This window comes from Glycine soja, unplaced genomic scaffold (assembly GCF_004193775.1).
Source record: "Glycine soja cultivar W05 unplaced genomic scaffold, ASM419377v2 tig00104483_1_pilon, whole genome shotgun sequence".
NCBI lineage: Eukaryota > Viridiplantae > Streptophyta > Magnoliopsida > Fabales > Fabaceae > Glycine > Glycine soja.
In genome coordinates, this window is record NW_021144438.1 from 38,418 (window position 1) to 58,659 (window position 20,242).

The 20,242-nt window shown below is 31.5% G+C and overlaps 3 protein-coding genes and 1 pseudogene across 3 annotated transcripts; all 4 read right to left on the bottom strand.

Annotated features, from left to right (window-relative positions):
• Positions 1-1,227: 1,227 nt before the first annotated feature.
• On the bottom strand, positions 1,228-2,475 carry LOC114404528 (probable sulfate transporter 3.4; the record flags this gene model as incomplete). Its single annotated transcript, XM_028367432.1, has 2 exons — positions 1,228-1,440; positions 2,299-2,475. Coding segments are annotated over 2 exons (375 nt in total), but the record flags the coding sequence as incomplete, so codon positions are not given.
• A 108-nt stretch (positions 2,476-2,583) lies between these two features.
• LOC114404529 (sulfate transporter 2.1-like) lies at positions 2,584-6,095 on the bottom strand. Its single transcript, XM_028367433.1, has 7 exons — positions 5,938-6,095; positions 5,626-5,681; positions 4,050-4,467; positions 3,883-3,931; positions 3,546-3,753; positions 3,393-3,432; positions 2,584-2,832 (listed from the first exon to the last, which is right to left on the bottom strand). Exons 3-7 carry the CDS (start codon positions 4,380-4,382, stop codon positions 2,584-2,586), a joined length of 879 nt encoding a protein of 292 aa, XP_028223234.1. The 5' UTR covers positions 4,383-4,467; positions 5,626-5,681; positions 5,938-6,095.
• Positions 6,096-6,249: 154 nt separating this feature from the next.
• LOC114404532 lies at positions 6,250-7,535 on the bottom strand (annotated as a pseudogene).
• A 1,282-nt stretch (positions 7,536-8,817) lies between these two features.
• On the bottom strand, positions 8,818-17,344 carry LOC114404530 (F-box/kelch-repeat protein At3g23880-like). The gene is made up of 4 exons (XM_028367434.1): positions 16,756-17,344; positions 9,451-9,494; positions 9,022-9,147; positions 8,818-8,859 (listed from the first exon to the last, which is right to left on the bottom strand). Exons 1-4 carry the CDS (start codon positions 17,342-17,344, stop codon positions 8,818-8,820), a joined length of 801 nt encoding a protein of 266 aa, XP_028223235.1.
• Between the last annotated feature and the right edge of the window lie 2,898 nt (positions 17,345-20,242).

A 20,242-nucleotide genomic window follows, 5' to 3' on the forward strand; every position in this document is an offset into this window, starting at 1 on the left:
TATATACATATACGCTTAATTTATCAACTTACGTTGCATGTAAATATAAAAACAATTATCAAAATTTAAATATTACTTTAACTATATGCACAAAAAATTAGTGAACAAAAATCATTCAAAATTATTATATATGTACTTGTCATAATTGAGAAAGAATTGTAATAAATGCATAGAAAGAAAAAAGAGCTTTTAATTTCATTTAGACATAGTTTGCAAGAAGGCAGAAAATAAATTATGCAAACTTAAGGATATTCATCATTTAGTTACTGGCTTTTCTTGTATAAAATCCAACCTTGGAAAAGAATACCATACATTACACGCATAGGAATTTAATTAATACAGTACAAAATGAACATAACAACAAAAGAAATTGACATGCTACCAAGAAAACTATGAAAATATTGGTGGCAACAGTATATAAGTATGACATACTACATATAAGACCTTCTATTTTATAGTTAAGCCTTATCCCTAAACATAGATACTAACCATTTATTTAAGTTTTAAAAATTGCAAGTATTCACTATTAATTTTTTGGCAATCAACACAAACATTCCACCAATCACCAAATATAAAATACAGCTACACTACTAAAAAAAAGGCTTTTTACGACGGTTAATTAGTGCATTTAACGACGGTTATAAATCGTCATTGTTTAAAACGTCGTTAAAACGGTTATTATCTAATAACCGTCTTTGTATGCTATGTCAGAGTTTACATTCAAAGACGGTTATTTGCTAATAACCATCTTTGAACTGTGTGTCAAATAGGCATTCAAAGACGGTTATTAGCTAATAACCGTCTTTGAAAGGTATGTCAGACTTTACAATCAAAGACGGTTATTAACAAAGAATCGTCTTTGAAAGTCGTGTCAAAATAGACATTTAAAGACGGTTATTTGCTAATAGTTGTCTTTAAATACTGTGTCTTTCAAAGACGGTTAATTGTTATTAACCGTCTTTAAATGTTGTACCAAATTTTAGATGGAGCAGTACAATAAACAGGTTTACCACAAATAACCATATATGCTGAATCATTGTCAACCAGTTTCAACTATTAGTATGTGTTTAATAATCATAATTATCTTAAAAATTCATATGAACTGAATCAAGGGACTGAACATGGAAAGCAGTGGACTCCGATAATAACTCAGTTTTAACCATAACATCCAAAAAGGGTTCAGTTTCAAAAATCTAATCATAGCAACCTACAAAAAACTAAAAATACAGCTACAGATGCTAATTACATTAAAATGTTGTGTATATTTATATTTATATGTTTAATTAGCATAAAATATTTAATGTTGCTTAGTACAGTGTGATTTCCAAGGAAAACATTGTAGGTTATTGCAAGATTCTGTCCATTTACTAGTGCAGGCGCCTCCAACCCCATCACAACACTTGCATACAACTCCAAGCGTTGCAAAAATCTTTGAGTACCCTGCAATTACATCACATAATAAATCAATAAACAGCCAAAAAAGAATTTAACTAGAATGAACTAATAAAATCATAGATTGTTATATATAGTAATAACTTTTTTATATGAAAAAAATCTGTTGGAGATATTAAAAAATCTAACTGATCATATTAAAAAATCAGTGCTAGTTGGTATACATAATAAGAGTATATTAATTTTTATGATAATTATTTTAAAAATTATATCTAAGAGAAATTCTAATTAGTTAATGGTATAATTATCTTTGTATTAAAAATTGGACACCGCAACAAAATCAACTAGCACTGATTTTGTTAACCTGCATGTGCAAATCCTCTGATTTTGTTAACTTGTTAAACATTCTTTAATTTTTATTATTTCTATTGTTTTCTAGTACACCAGTACACCCGTTTCTCCTTCACGAGGATTGAAAATATTATTTATCTTAAATATTAATATAGATTTATGTTTTATATTAACAAAATAAAAGCAAAACTCATTATGTACTGAGTTTTAAAGAATGAGAAATTAACTTGTTAAGATTCTTTTCTAAAATGTTTTTTATTTCTCCCATTTATTATATTTTAAAAACTATATTTTACCATATACTTTAATAAATTATATATCTATAATTGACAACAATAATTAAGTCAAGTATATATAGGATATATATATATATATATATATATATATATAATTATCATATGAAAAAATTAATATAGTTTTTCAAATATCTTTTAAAGTCGTCTATGCTAGAAAATTAAGAATATACTTATTATTTTATTTTAAATAACAAATTATAATTAATAAGTAAAGTCATTTCAGAAGGGAGTGAGAAGATATGGAAGTGGCAATGATTACCGCAGCAAGTAGACCAATCTCCACAGATGCAAACAGTACTCCAAAGAATGCTCCAGCGCATGCAAGAAAGTCTATCTTATCAACCTTCCAAATTTTGTAAGCTTCACTGAGGTCAATGAGTCCTGGTAGGGCAGAGAGAATCACAGAAGCAAGAATAGTTGTTGGAGTATAAATTAAAAATGAAATGGAAAATAATTAGGTTTGACAAAAAAAATAGATAGGGAATGAATATGGTAACTTCGTATATTGTATTAATTAAGTTGAGGGTTTCATATATAATTATAATTATAATTGGTTACTCACAGTAAGGGCAACGACAGCAACCACTAGTCCAATTTTGGCCACTTCTCCAATGTAGGGGTTGTTGAAGTCTAACTGATGGATGGAGCTTGGATTCAACCCCCCTTTTACATGTTTCACAATTTTAACTCCATTTTTATCAGCTCTTGTGATAAACACAATTAGAGTTGACACAACAACAGATACAAGAGGAGAGATTGATGCCAACCAGAATAGTTTCTTCTTCCTTTTACCCTGCCAATTAATTAGCACAAATTAATTTCAAACTAGAGGGAATTGAACAAAGACATAGTAATATTTAAGAGTTGGTTCAGTTATATCGCCTACCAAAAATCTCGTCGTTAGGATGAAGACCAAGAACGAGCATCCCAAGATAAAATTTCGAGGGTTCCACTGTAATTCAACATATATGTTAGCATTGATGATATGCGTATGCATGATGAAATTATATTTATTAGTTCTAGGAAATTTTAATAATTACATTTCTTGTGCCTGTTTAATTTGGAAGCTAATTAGTTATTATTTTACCTTTCCACTAATAAATGGATGCAGAATATGAGTGATTATTTTTTTAAAAAGTTATCAAAAAAAAGTAAATAATAATATTTTTAAAAATAAATCAAATTAAACACGTACCTAATCCATCAGATTTTTTTTAATTAAGGGGACAATAAACAAACAAACAGAAAACAACTACATGTTTTTTAATCATTAAACTTATGCTTAATAATATTTATAATTAAATTTATTATAATAAATGTACTGAATGGTGAATTGGAATCTGGTTCCAAAACTATTGCAGCATGGGATAGGAAATCCACAAGGAACCCAAGTCTGTTAAATTTTAATGGATGGCAAAGTTAAAAAAGATCACTCTCAACCTTATGGGAAACTTATAAAAATATAATGATAGGAATATGAGCATAGTATGTTAATTAATTGTTCACCTGAGGAGTCCGAAGGAAGTCTGAAAGATACCAGCAAAGAGAGTAGCAAGCAAAATCAGCTTTGTATAACCCACTGGATCAGTAGCAGGGTCTACTAATTTCTCCATCATTGAGGATAACAAAAGAGAAACCACTGCCACTGGACCAATTGCTATCTCCCTCGAGGTTCCCATTACAGCATAGATAAGTGGTGGTACCACACTTGTATCTAAATCATTTTATTTCACAAATTAGTAATAAACCAATATCGAGTACTAAATTTATTATTTAAAAAGGCATCATATGGAATGAAAAACAATTGTAATGATAATAAGTAGGAAAAAAAGAAGTGGCTTACAAAGGCCATATTGAGGATCAAGATGTGCCAAGGTGGCATACCCAATGCTCTGCATTGAAAATTGAAAACATCACACAACAAGCAGAAATAGTTCTATATCAATTGCAAGTGGTAGCTTAGCTTAATTATATATAAATTAATTATAATAACATATGCAATATGTATACCTGGGGAATACAAAGACTAGCAATAGTGAGACCTGCAAGAAGATCTTTCCTGAACTTAGTAGCAGTGTAGTTTCTGCCCCAAGCAAGAATTGGAAAAACCACCTGCAGAACTGAAAGGAGGAGTGTGGTGCAGGGTTGATCTATGAGAGAGGAAAGTTTATGTTTATAGTGGGAGATAGTTTTGCTCACAGAATCTGCAACCACACGCCATGGACTTGGGGGCTCATGAGCGTTAAGCACCCACTGAGACCTTATATCCTTCGCGTTCTTCTCAATGTCAACCTGCATGTGCAAATCCTCTGATTTGCAGGTTTCCATAGCTGAAGAAGCCATGTTGAAGTGTTTGGGAGAACTTTGTCTCGTGAAAAACTGACCAACTACATTCTCATGTGATGTGACTTACCTGTGAATTGCAAAGCTATGAAGTTGAAGGACTTGGGGTTAGAAAGCACCTTAAATAACGCAACAAAAGGCCTTGCTTCATTTTCACACCAAATATATATAAAAAAAATACATATATATATATAAAAGAGATATGAACTAAAGGATTCGGGATTCGGCACATATACACTCTTAATTAATGATTCTCACTTTCATACATGAAAATAATATCTCCATCATGAAAGACTTAAATTTATTAATATGAAATTATTCTAACTTAAGTGACGATCATGAGTTTAAATTATGTAACTTACTTAATTCGACTCAAATAATACTTATGAAAAGCTCAAATAATACTTATGAAGGATACTCATAATCTATATTAAAAAAATTAGAGAAAAACTTTTATAATTTTTAATATTACAATTTTTTTTTACTAATAAATGGAAGTAAAAAAAACATAGGAAAGCCAAAAAAAAAGGCAAATAAAAATAGTGTTGTTGGTTCTAAATAAAAAGGAAGAAAAAAAAGGTCAAACAAGTCACAATTAAGAGAAGCTGGCAAATTAAACACGAGGAAAAGAGTTGAAAATAAATCCTACATTAGCATAATTATAAACAAATAAAAAGAGTATACAAGCAAGATTATTACAAGTAGATACTCCATTTTCAGAAAAACAGTTCACTCAAACTACAAGTCCACCATCTCATGATCGTATGGCCTGCCAACAAATTTTAATAAGCTGAAAATGTCTGTTACAGAACATATAACAGGAGTTGACATATGTGCCTCACATCTGATCAATAGGAAGTTGACATATGTACAGAAAAATGATATTCAAGCCAGCATAAAATATATCTCCACCACCTACCAGTTCATAAAAACCAGAGTTAGTGAACTTATTAAATTCAAACTCTAAATTCTGTTGTAACAATTGAGCCTACCCAAGAATAAGGCAACTAAAGCTCAAGCTTTAGAACCACAAACAAAAAATTATTTGTTATTAGCTTTTTGTAAAACAAAAATATGACATATGTTAATAAAAACCATTTCATACACTCTGCAAAACCATTTCATACAGTATTTGTAGTGTACTCTCAATGGAAATACACTTATGAGATAACCTCTAATATTTTTTTATCAGTGAAAAACTCTATAAAAAAAGGTAAAACCAAAAGACAGAAACTCCAAGGACCTTATAAGTCCAATCAGCTGAGCCCACTGAGCATCAACAGTACTCCATTGATCCCCCTCAATAACCAAAAAAATATGAAATACGGCATGTGAGAATAGGGTCAGAGAGGATAACATTAGCACAGACCATGATATCAAAGATGGTTGACAGACACGAAATCTTGTTTGCAAAACAAGAAAAAAGATTCACTACATAAATAAAAGACATAACTAGTTATATTAGCATCTAAAATACTAGAAAAAAGAAGTTCCAAGTGATAAAATGATAGAAAAGAATAATAAAATCATATATGTCCAAACAAACTTATATCACCAAATGCCTCCTAAAGGACCTGTAGATGAACCTTCCTCTGCACCTTCTTGTCTCAAACAATGGGGAGTACTCAACCCTCCCCATAATAACTATGCTAATTATGTGTGTCTTGTTCTACACAATTTGGTTTTTTTGCTATTAGTTGCATTGGTATTTGTAGCCAATACCAAGGCATTATTGGCATTTGAAAGTTTGTATTTAATTGACTTATTTTCCATTGAGTTAGCGTGCCTTTTTTTAAAAGGATATTGCTGCATAATTTGGTGGTAATAGAATATAATAAGAGTTCCATTATAATAGAATATAATAAGGCAAGGAAAGCCAATGATACACCTGCTACCTGCTGGTAATAGAATATAATACCATCATTATTGTTTAATAAGAGTTCCATTAAGAATATTTAAATCATTCCCCACCTAACATACGAATTCAAAGACTCTGTTGCGGCGCCTTTGTGTTTGCCGCAGACACAAGTAAGTGCTGCTATGCATCTCTAACCAAATAAGTGCTGCAGACACAGCACAAACAAGTTTTTATATACAAAATTTAAGATCTTTACTCTTGTTTTCAAATAGCATATGCACAGGGTAGCTAGCCTGATTGCTCATGTAAAGCAAAAAGAGGAACATATAATTAATCTAACCTTACGCTCACGAACAACCTTGGCGGCCTTGTCCATTCCTTCCTCAAGGAGCCTGAGATCTTCCATGCCCAGCTCATTCAGACAATCTCCCATTCTCTACCTAAGCCATGAACAAACACCAGCAGTAAACAAATTAAATAAAACATGTGCATGTGCATATATATATATATCAAGAATAAAACATTACCAAAGAGATCGATCGAAGTGATGAAAGATATATATACCTAAACTCCTTACGAAGATTCCTATTCACCTCTTTCAGTTTCTTCAAGTTCTCTTGCATATTCTGGGGGACAAATCAACCAATTAAAATAAAATATATTATCAATTACAACTTCCAAAGCAGCAGGCAGAAGTAAATCTGAAGAAAAGAAAAGAGAGAACCTCGTAATGAGAGTTCCAAATATCAACTCCCAGAGTCATCTGGTATTGATCGAAGAACTGCTTTGTTCTTGAAAAAAGAAAAAGACATAAGAGAGAAGATAGGTAGGTAGGGTTTGTTGGATGAGATAGAGAATAAAAAAAACGTACGATTGCTCAATCTTGTGGAGTTTTCCAGTGCTGGAGAACATAATAATAGAAACCTTGGCATCGTAGAGAACGGTGAGCTCGTTGGCCTTCTTGGTGGTGTTCTGTATCCTCTTGATCTGGATCTTTCCTCTAGCCATAGCTAATAGCTAGCAGCTTCTTCACTTGCTCGATCTGGGACAGCGATTTCAATTAATGAGGGAAAGAGGAGGTGCGTTTGCATTGCCGCAAATGGGAGGCCTCTTTGCCAAATTAGTGAAAGCTATTGCACGCTTTTTCATAAACGTCTTGTGCTCTTTCTCGTTTCATCGTCAACACCAGCTCCCATGTGCACTGTGGGGACCCTTACGAGAAAGAGAAGAGAGAGTATGAGAGTGAGAGTATGAGAGGGTCAGTTGAGTGGAGGCAGGAAGGTTCAAGAATTAGGGTTCGCAAAAGGAGAAGGAGGAGGACACATTTTGCATTTTTTTGTTTCTCAATTACGACGGGTTTTTATTAAGACCCGCAGTGAATTTAATTACATATAACATTCTAAGGCGGTTTTCAATGACCGTCTTAGAATGTGTGTCGTAAAATACTCTAAAACTAACAATAATTATAAAAATGTCACCGTACTATTTTTTAAGGCGGTTTCTGTACAACCGTCGTAGGATACGTGTTGTAAAAAGCTAAATGATGCAAACTTAAGGATATTCATCATTTAGTTACTGGCTTTTCTTGTATAAAATCCAACCTTGGAAAAGAATACCATACATTACACGCATAGGAATTTAATTAATACAGTACAAAATGAACATAACAACAAAAGAAATTGACATGCTAACAAGAAAAGTATGAAAATATTGGTGGCAACAGTATATAAGTATGACATACTACATATAAGACCTTCTATTTTATAGTTAAGCCTTATCCCTAAACATAGATACTAACCATTTATTTAAGTTTTAAAAATTGCAAGTATTCACTATTAATTTTTTGGCAATCAACACAAACATTCCACCAATCACCAAATATAAAATACAGCTAATACAGTTACCTTCTAAATGAGCACCAAGACCCTCCAAAACAGTAAGATTAGCCCTTCAAGTTAATACAATTTTAATTTTCTTATCTACCAGTAGAACCACACTTCAAAAGTATATATATACAATAAGTATATTCTTTAAAGAAATCTTGTGGAGGAAACTTCAACTTATCCTTCATGAAGGAATATATTCTTCAGTTTTTATTATTGAAAACCTGAATTTAGTGTGTCTTATATAGTAAAGGAAAGAAAACAAAAATGAAAAGAGAAAAAAAAATCACATAAGTGAGGTTAATTAGGAATTAAAAAACAATAAAATGGTTTTTAAATTAACAAATCATTATTTTTAATCATAAGAAATCAGCGTAAATATAACAATTACTTGTTAGACAAGAAATAAGGACAAGTATTCATTGAAGGGTATTTTGAGGATAAAAAAATTGTTAGAGCAGCGGGACTAGTGGGAGTGCCAAGAGGCACACCCATAAAGCACTAGTGTATTTACAAAATGGAACAGAATATTTGATTTATTACTTATTTTATTATCGTTGAATATCACACATAACAGATTTATACTTTTCTTTAATTTCCCACCATAAAACAAGATCAATGAATTCTAAAATAAGATATTCCAAAGTCCACACCTAAAAATAAAAAAATAAAAACTGAAATTAACCAATTTTGGTCACAAGTCATTAAGGAGTCTGATAACCAGAGCCTGTATGAACTACAAATCATCAATCAGAGTATTTGAGAATAATTATAGTTCAATAGTGTGACAAATCCAAAAATTCAAGCAGACAAGTAACTTGGTCCAAGCATCATCCACATATCTGCAATGGCATTGACATATTTAATGGCCAAAAATAGAGCATTTTCCATGGTTTACCTCAACATGTGGCTGTCCAGCAAGAAGGTTTGCTACTGCAGTACCTACTACAGCATGACTAGCTTCATGCCGTGCAACTAGAGCCTTCTCACTTCCTTTCAACTTGGCAGTCTTCTCTTCTATTCCCTGAAGCAAGTAACTTGGTACATTTATCCATAATAGATAAACTAGACTCAAATTTACATAACTAAAATTTTCAATTTAACATTTGTGATCGACACTCCAAAGCTACACCTACCTTTAAGCAAGGCCTGGTCATAATTTTTAAGACATTTCCCCCAACATAAGGTGTTGGCAGTATTTTTCCATAATGTACACATACAAGCATGCAGTATTTTTATATACAGACTTCATCATGAACCATGAGGACTTAGCATGTAATGATAATGATATGAGTATGACCACTAAAATCAGGTTTTGAGTAATAACCTGTAAGCTGATCAAGGATCGAGCATAAGGGCAATCAATATCATCTGGAGTCACACAAAATGTAATGGAAAGATCAGGCCCCTTACATATTTTTTACGTAGCTCTTCAAATTGTTTCTGCCAAGAAACATAAGATGAAAACATCAATGTGAGTATAAAACAGCACAAGCCATCATTTCACTCACAGCAACTGATGAGCAAAACATCAAAGGTCCAGTATGAACAAAATTGTGAAACTCTAGCATGCAAATGACACCAAAGTGGAATTTTTCCACGGGATAAGATATATCTGATGAAGAAAGGGGATAAAACAAGGTACTTGCATATCATGCTACCATCAATGTTTAATGCAAAAAGAGCCAACGGGGTTGCCATAAAGATCAAGCCATATTTCATGACTTGCTAATGCTACCAGGAAGCTATATATTAGAATCAGAGAGAGGAGGAGTTATATTCAGCTTAATATTTCTCCAAACATCACGGGCATTTTGGTTTCCTCCGTAGCATTAATGCAACCCAAACAAGTGCTAGAATCAATAACCTGTCTGTCATAGAGAATTGATCTAGCTAGTTGGAAGAACAACATGGCATATCTGCCATAAAAAAAATGCATACAGCTAGCTGGCATTTTAGTCTTCCAAATCCAATCCAATATGACAGCTTTGGTGTGTTGCTATACGAACACCAAAGCCGCCATATTTCTCTGGTTGGGTAACATGCCCCTCTTAGGATTTGATTTTGACACACTATCTTTTGTTAATGTGAGACTTGAATTTTTTTTAATACTATTCCAACAATGTGCATTTCATGGGCAAGGAGAAAACTGAGTTTGCTATGGCGAGTCCACCTTATCAATGATCTCCAAATAATCGTCTCTTCTCGGCCTTCCTTGGAACATTTTGAATCCCAAACACTTTCCCAAATTGTTTGTGAAACCAATTTGAGTAATATCTGAAATATCATTTCTGATGTTCCCAGACAATCTCCGGGAAGCAAAAGCTCTAGACTTCTCAACACTAATTTTCAATCCACGGGTTAAGGGAATCAAGTCCGATCAACCCTTGAAAAAGTGATTTGATAAAATTAATTAAAAAAAGAAATCACATGCTGAATGCTTTTTTAGTATCCCAAAGTCAGTCAAAATGAGTTTTAACATAAAAATTGGATTATTTTTTATTTATTATAAATGACAAGTATGTTTTCCACTACAATCCTATTTAAGTTAGATAAAATTATTATGAGTGATAAGATTTTCCGTCTAAATATTTAATGTAGTTATAAACCCATAATTTGAACTTTATGTTTGGTTAAACTAGATTATTTGTTTTATTAACATTAAAAAGCAATTTTTTCAGTCTTTTAAGTGTATAGAAGTTTGGAACTATCTTTTTAGTACTCCGGCAAATGTCAATTAATACCTTTAGATTAAGGAAATAAAAACTAAAGTCTTTAATGATGATTAATTTTTTTTTCTTCCTTTATAATTGTTTATATATCTAACTTCTAATAAATAATAATTTTGAAAAAAAATAGTTTTATACATAAAATTGAAATTAAATTTTTATATTAGATGATCATAATTTAATTGTTATTATAATAACAAATATATATTTAATTTCACACTAATTATCATTTTAGTCACTGCAATAAAACAACAAAAACAATTAATTTTACACTATTTTATACTAATTAACTTTATACGTCAAGTATTAGAATAACAACATACAAAACTAATTTTATACTTATTAACTTAAAAAAAAATATATGTATATAGATGAAAAATTCCAAGAGAGGAAGGGGCTACTCAAGCCCTTGCTCGTCTTTCTCTAGAATCGTCAGTACAACACCAATACTCTCGAGCTACACATAACCAAGATCCTTATATATTTTAAAATGTTTTAAAAAGTTCAAGTGAATTGATTTCCAATAGTTTTTATCATTGTACAGAGTAACCTTTAAAGAGTTCTCTCTCATTCTCATTCTTGATTTTCTTTAAATCTAAAGATTATAGTAAGTAAACTTATCTAAGCGTAAAGCAAATAAGAAAGCTAGCTACACAAAAAAGCCAACCCTTACCAACTCCCTCAACTTTCACAGAAGTCCTGTATCATCATATCAATGGATCTCCTTTCCTTCACAAAGAGATCGAAACAATCATAACACTAAACAATTCAAACAAGCCCTAGGATTCATCTCCCATTCATAATAAGAGAACTTTCTTCCTTTCCCTTTCACATTAATCCATGCCCAAGCTCTAAGTTTTGCCGGATCCCTTGCGGGCACACAACACAGCTTCCCAATCGACATTGACCCCTCTAAAAATAACATTGTTTGTTTGGGAGGGTACCTGCAGCCCCATCCAAGAGTAACATTTTCTCCCAACTAAATCAGACAACTCACAGAGAAAAAGCATATGCGACACCAATTATTTACCCAATATGCCATTTCAGCCACCACGGCATTCGGATTACAAGAATTTGTGAGTAACCTACTATACTTGTCAGCCAAAGCCCAAAAACTGTATCACCATTCCGGTTGTCCAGCCAGAATTTAGCATCCCTACAACTCCCTAGCCTCCAATATTCTACGTTAATAAAGTTGAATCCTCACCACCACATACCTTTGCCAAATCTCTCCACCAAAGGGAGGCTTTCTTCACAACATTTGAATTTCCGAATCCCCTTCAACCCCCATACTTTGATTCAACAACATTGCACCAAAGACTCCTGTCATGGTTTTTAATTGCGGTTGTGGTTTTACATTGCGAGCAATAGCAAAAAAATGCGATTGATGTGGCCCCAATTAGGGTTGTTGACCTCTATTTAAAACCATGACTCCCGTCATCCTTAATTATTTTCCTTATTTTCATTTTGCAAGCAATTTATGCCATGAGCAATGCAACATCCTTTACTCCTAGCCCTCCCTTCTCTTTCTCAAGACAATTTCTTTTTTTCCCAATTGATCCAAGAGATATGCTTTTCCCCCTCCACACCTTTCCGCAGAAACAAATTTCAAAAGTTGATAGGTTAAAAGCGCCCAGTAGCTTTCAACTAAGAGAAGTAACTCCAAGGGCATGAATACGAGTGATTAACAACTATTTTGAAACTTACGTACAAATTGGATTAAAATTAAACAGCTGTGAAAAGAGAGAACAAATTTTTAAATTTGTCATTAATTAGCACATATATTTATAAATTTTTATAATTTTCATTTTTTATTGAAGAAAATATGAGATGCAATTTTACTAAAATAGAGACTAAAACAAGGAAGGAAAATTGATTTTACAAAAATGCCCGCACATGTACTTTATATATATAAAGATATTCACATGAAGCCAATATTTGTACTGATAAAAATGTTGAAAGATTTGATCATCTACTGGATATTAATTTCATTGTTAACAATGGCTTGAAGACTTTGTAAAATGTTAAAGCCAACTCTGCTCCAGTGAACCCAGTGAATCAAAGATAATGAAGTTCTCTAGCAACAAATGGTTCAACTGTTTACAATGAACTTTTTTATTCAATTTACATTTTAGGACTCTGATCTGATCCTCAAAGTTCAAAAGTTTTAAAAATGCTTGAAGCTTTCAAATAAACGAAGTGTCTCCAAGGATGTGAATATAAGTTATTAGAGCCTTCTTTTAGGAAATTACACGACACAAGAAATACCTCCATTATTATGAATTAACGGTACAAAAGAGTCTTCAAGTCAAGTGCACATGCAGTGCATACAATAATCAAAATCAAGCCAAGCATAAAACATGCAAAAAGTGCACAAGCATATACAATGAGAAACAAGAACATTAAAAAACCCAAAAACAGCCTGTACCGCGAACAGGTGTTCTCGCTCTCCCAACCTCAAAACAACTATTCAAGCAGGCAATTGATTGGTATTGGCGGACGAACTTGATTGGGCTAAGAATGGCTATGCGGAACATGTTGAGTGAAATTTGGTTGGACTTGCAAAGCCTGCTTTGCCTGAGCATAACAAACCTGAATTGTTGTTTGCCTTACTTGAATTATATGGGCTGAACCATCCAAGGAGGTCCTGCTTGCACTGAATTCGGCTGAATTAATTGAACTGCCTTCAGCAGAAATAACAGACCCGAATTCAGTTGAATTAACTGAATTGAAATCGATTGAACTAGCTTAACTGAATTTAGCTAAACTGGTTGACCTGAATTCGGCTGAACTAGTGGAATCAATCTTGCCTGAATTGAATTTGACAGGCTAGGTTCTACCAAATCTGCCAAAAAGCCAATTGGTTGAAACTGTGGTAAAGATCATGCCTGAGTGTTTGCTGATACCTATGAGTTTCCTACCAAAATCATTTGGCCTTGGTTTAGTAGGTCTGTATACCCATGCAAGTACTGATTAACTACCAGAATTTTCTCCAAATTTCCCACGTCTAGCTATTCTCAAATTCTTTAACATGCTGAAATTCGTTGTGAACCATATGATTAATGATATATGCCAATTGTTTAGGCAGCTGAGACATGAGATCGTCTATCACGATGTTGATATGCTATTTATCAAAGGAGGTCGTCATGGCAACATTTTGTCTATTAGTGGTTCATTTGCCATGACAAAAGAAATTGCCAAGTAAGCATGGTAATTCACTCGGTCTCTATATGAGAGTCACTTTTCTTTTGACCAGATTCTAGCGATGTTTGTGAATCCATTCAATCCAATGAAAATAAAAAAAAAAAATCGATCCCCAAACAAAAAACAGAGAAAACATAAAACCAAATGGATAAAAATCTTGAAAAACTGAATTTTTTTATTGGATTGAATTTCCAATTTAATTTTTCAAACCTATCCAATCCCAATCAAACTTGTACATATGAATATATTTTTATTTCTTATATATTTATAAAATTATCATATTACTTACTATTTGAGTTAAGATGCATAAATATAGTTATATAAATAAAATATTTATTATTTTAAATTAATTTTTATTATATATATTACATTAATATTTAATATTTTCTAATAAAAATAATAGTACGATTAAAAAAGAAAATCAATTCAATCCAAATCGCATCAAATTAGATCCAATTATATCGGATTAAAGTTTTGAACAAAACTGGCTAGATGATAAAGTAAAAATCTAAAGCGAATAAATTAAATGATTTTTCCTTCAAAAATGATCAAATCAAATCCACGAACACCCCAAACAGATTCCATGTTTTTTCCGTCAAATTTCTGAACTTGTTCAGCTATTTGGTCTCACCGGGCATGCAAATTTTGTTGACACACGAATCTGTCAATTGGATCAACCAAAGGCTTCAGCACGGTTCCAAAATAATGTCAAGCAGATTGTCTTGAGAAGGGAAATTTTACACTGATTTAGCTAATTTTGGAAGCCATTTCCGCAGACAGCAACTGAAATTTGGTTGACAACAACTAAAATTTGCCTGACCGGTGAAAATTGTAACTGCTTCTATAACTGGATCGGATCAAGATTTAAAATACTGGAAATTACTATTTACATCATTTTAGCAAATGAGATTCATCAGAAAACTTCTTATATATAGGCTTGAGTAATCTTGAATCCATTTCATTCAGCATGCTTTTATGAAAGTTGCTAGTGTATAATTGTATTGTACTGGTGTCACATAAATTCCAATCTTTTCAATATATTTAGTAGCATTGCTCTAATAAAAAAGATAATATACTAATTAGTATATCATATGAGTAAAGTAAAATTTAATAGAAAATATTTGATATATTAGAAAATTAAATAACCCTAACAATACATCTATGTGTATAACCACCTGCAAAGTGTGTGGAGAATTTCAGCTTAATTGGTATTGAGGCATTGTGTCAAGTATCAGTTTTTGATACAACCTCTAAGAAACTCGAGGTTGCACTCGACAAGCAAGATAACATTGCATCTAAGGGATTCAGCTATAACAGAAATCTCTTAAGAGTTTAGACTATGTGTATTATAGCCAGGTATCGTTTCCAAGGAACAGTTGCAACCTGATAAATTGACAACTGAATTGAACATATATATAAAGTCAATTATGTCTGAAACATATTAGCCATAGTGCTGATATAATTGTCACAGTTACAACAACACATCAGTATGTATTCTCAATGATGATATCTTATTTAAAGAACTAATGACATAAATACTACAGTTTAATGTACCATTCTTGTACTGTCCTCGTACCTGCAAAAAAAAACTTGATGTTAATTGAAAGTCTGAGAACATTGATTAAGCAAAGTATAACAAAATTTAGCATACTGATGCAAGACAAAAACAACCATAACATTGATAAAATTATTAAAATTGAAGTAGCATCATGAATCAATAAAATTGTAGAATTAAGAATCAATGAAATATGAAATGACCAAGGATTTGTAGAATGATCTAACTTCTATTTCACTTAATTCCAGTAATCACGATTAAAAATTTGCAAACCAATGAAAGAGGTGAATGACCGAGAATGAATCACAAAAAAGATTGGTTAGACCGAATGCCTATGCAAAATGGAAACCGACGTATATATCAAAAAGTATAAAACCTGTGATTATAGGTTGAAATCGTTCAAAGCTACAGTCATACAGTAAAAAAAGCACTAATATATATTCAGATCTAGTGTTGCAGAAATTGATGAAGCTCGCATTTGGAGAGAGAGAGGGAGAGAAAACATGTCAACGAAAGACAGAGAGGGGGAGCATAGGTTGGAGAGATCAGACAAAGATAGCACAGATTAAGATTGAGATGCTGATGAATGAATCCTTGAATTCACATGCAGTGGTTTCATTACTTCTTTTCTTAAATTTAATTATAAATGAAATTAATATCTAATTTTATCTAGGAATGTAATATGATGCCCAACACAGATATATCAGCTTACTAATTTGATAATGGTAGTGATAACAAAAGACAAGCAGGCAACAGTAACAATTTGTAGTATAAATGTTAACAAATGACATTTTATTAGAATCCACAATATTTCTATACATGCTAATAAAATAAATTGGTTACCAGATGCTACATTTCTAGTAGTAATTCACAACCCAAGAGAAGAATATATGTTAATACATGATATAGATTAGATCTCACATAATTAAGGGACAAAGAATTAAACATCTGACAAAGCGTTCGAGATTATCATTATATAATTGAAAAGACAGAAATTAGATGATGCCAATTAAATAGGGTAATCAAGAACTCACATCTGTAGAATTTCAATAAGGTATGACCAAACTTTTGGTAAAAATCTTGAGGTTGCACCACAACAAAGTTCTGAAACTACCTGAGGGAACGACAGAAACTTGAGACTTACCATCCCTCTGGTTATACAGAATTGTTTGGTATTCATCATCAGCATTTCTAGTGAATTTCAGCATGAAGAAGTCTCCATTGTTAGACATGCACAATGGTAAAGTCATCGAATTTTCTTCATAAGGACGAATATTAAGATGTAAATAACTAAAATTTATTAATTGAATCCAAGACTTGTCATCTCCAAACTTCCTCATCTGCCATAAGCCAAGATGGGTGTTGTTATCTTGCCAAACGCACAGCAAGTCTCTAAAAACTCCAATATTTGTATCAAAAAAGCAAAAATCGTCCGGAAGAAACAGTGATCTGCAAGTCTCCTTCTCCAGGTCAACAGAAATAATTACGATTTCAGAATGAATGGTTTCTTTTCCCTTAATAACAACCCAATTAAGGGTTCCACTCCGATACACTCCACCAACTTTAGGTAAAGTCCAAAGAACAGGAAAACCTTTAAGGTTTCTCCAACTACTGTCACCCGTGCCATAAACTTTCATCTCAGTCTTTTCAGATACGTCAAGTGAGAGCATAGTCAATGCAATTGCTACAACCTTGTATTTGTCACTTGACAGATCATAGCCAAACCCAAACATTGTTCTATGACCAATGCCCGGGGAAAAAGACAGCGTTGGCGATTCTCTGGGATATCACCCTTGTCGTCTTGTTCCAGAAACAAACACGGTATCCTTCTGGTATTTCGCTAACCCCACAGTGCAACCCATTACATGAACCGACCAGATGGTAACCTGGCATGTTTGCGAAATTGAACAAGAACATTTCAATTTGTAGGGAATGGAATAACGAACTTACATCACACGATTCCGTGTTGATTTCAGGGATGGATCCGAGGCAGACATTTTTCATCAGTTGAAGGTGTTCCAAATCGTCCTTCGCAGCAGATTTGCTAAGGTGCAATTTGATGAAATAGGGATCTGACATCAGGGAGTTCCATCCCTTGCACACACACTTGAATTGGATCAAAGGTTTCACGGGAAGACGAGACAAGATTTCCTCGATGAGTTCGTCACAAAGGAGTGGCGACCATGGTTTCTTCTTTGATCGCATGTTTCTGTGATTTCTTCTCTGATAGCATGTTTTCGTGGTTTTCAATGAACAGTCCACATATATATGTCCCATTGTTGCTAGGGTTTAACCCTTCAATAAATGAGTATATTTTATTTCAGAGATAAATTTATTTAATCTTTTAATAAAAGCTGTAATAAAATTGGAAATAAATTAGGCAAAAGATGCAGGAGATAAAAACAACGCAGATTTCTGGACAAATTTAGTGGAATAAATCCTGTGTTAAATACACATAACATTTTTTTGTCCATTTGGATTAAGAGAAATAAGAAAAATTAGATATGTTTCTTACAATTTTTGGTCATCAGACTCTTCAACATATTTTAAAATTTTACGAGATATATTTAAAAAAAAAGAAAAAAGAAAAGTTAGATATGTTTCTCATTATTTATGGGCCTGTGCTTTCCATAGTATTTAGTTTGGGAAAATAATTATATTTATTTATATCATATCCATTTTAATAACTAAAGAATAATGTTTTTTTATAATTACTAAAAACTATTATTTGAGTATATAATAATTTAAGAATATAATATATTTTATATATACTACGTAAAAATAGTTTTGTAAATTGAATTAATAGAGTAGATGGAAAAAATTGCATAAGAGTGAGGAAATTTTGCAATTTTTTTACTAAATTACATAAAAGTTTTACAATAAGAAATTTTTCAGTTAAAAAAAATTATAAAGTTTTTAAACTATTATGACAATGAAGTAAAAAAACTATAAACAAATAATAAATAAAATGCTCTCCAAATTTAATTGGAATGAAAAAAATAGAAACAAGAATTTAAATTTGCTGATAAAAAAATCTTCAATAAATCTTTAGTTAGGCGAGAAGAGACAGAATATAGGAAAAAATTTTCATATTAAAATTATTATAATAATAAACTAGAGAAAGGTTCGACAATTAAAATGAAATATATATATAGGGGCATGCAAATTTTGTTGACACATGAATCTGTCAATTGGATCAACTAAATATCAATATACTTTCACGCAAAAAGTTCATACATGTGTACATGTTTTTAATGTTTAACAATTCAGATGTTAATATGTTTTCTCATAACAATACTGCTATACGGTATGAAATTCTAAAGTACGAAAAACAAGAAAGATGATGCGTAATTATTTTATATAAATTAAATTATTTAAAGAAAAATAAATAAAACTTCAATAGATAAATCTTTTGTAATAAAATCCTGCATACCCTGGTACCTATCTATATTACCCAAATCAAATAAACAAAAGCTAATAACAATTACTGCTGGTAAATGCTAAATTTTTCTTGTTTTGGTAGTGCCGCATATTGCCTCTTCAAAACTTTCAATTCTTTCGAATCTTTCTTTTGCAAATTTGAGGTCTGAGTCTAACTTTAATTTGCTTCTTAGTTGTTTAACATTTTGACAACATTTCACAAATGAAAGTTAGAACAATAATGATTTGATTCATTTTAGAATTTAAAGCTTTCTCTAGTTTACTATCATAAGACCCCACAAGAAAGCTTCCATGGTGACCCCTACAAATTTCTCTAAACCCTGCCTAAGATGGTTTTTCCAAAAGTCGCCTTAGAATCTATATAATATAAGATAAGTTTTCTAATTACAATCTTAGAATTTAAAAAAAATTAAAAAAACCTACAGTAATATTTTTTTATCAAATAAAAACTCACCATAATTGACTATAGAATTTACAAATTATATTTGATAAAAATCGTCTCTCTTCCCAACATGATGATATTTTGTTACTCAATAAAATTAATTTTAAATTCATGATTGATTTGGTGAAAAAAATCTTAAAACTTAAAAAAAAGTCACATTTTTTTCCCTAATTATACCATGCAATAATATTAAAAAATTCAAATGAAATTTTAAATTAAATTATATATGAGGATTCTTTTAATTTCTAATGATAAGCTAATCTTAATTATTTTACTTTACCAGATCTTCTTAATATCAAATATAGATAAAATTTTATAAAAACAAAAAAATTAATATCGAATAAATATATATACATATAAGCTTAATTTATCAACTTACATTGCATGTAAATATAAAAACAATTATCAAAATTTAAATCTTACTTTAACTATATGCACAAAAAATTGGTGAACAAAAATCATTCAAAATTATTATATATGTACTTGTCATAATTGAGAAAGAATTGTAATAAATGCATAGAAAGAAAAAAGAGCTTTTAATTTCATTTAGACATAGTTTGCAAGAAGGCGGAAAATAAATGATGCAAACTTAAGGATATTCATCATTTAGTTACTGGCTTTTCTTGTATAAAATCCAACCTTGGAAAATAATACCGTACATTACACGCATAGGAATTTAATTAATACAGTACAAAATGAACATAACAACAAAAGAAATTGACATGCTAACAAGAAAACTATGAAAATA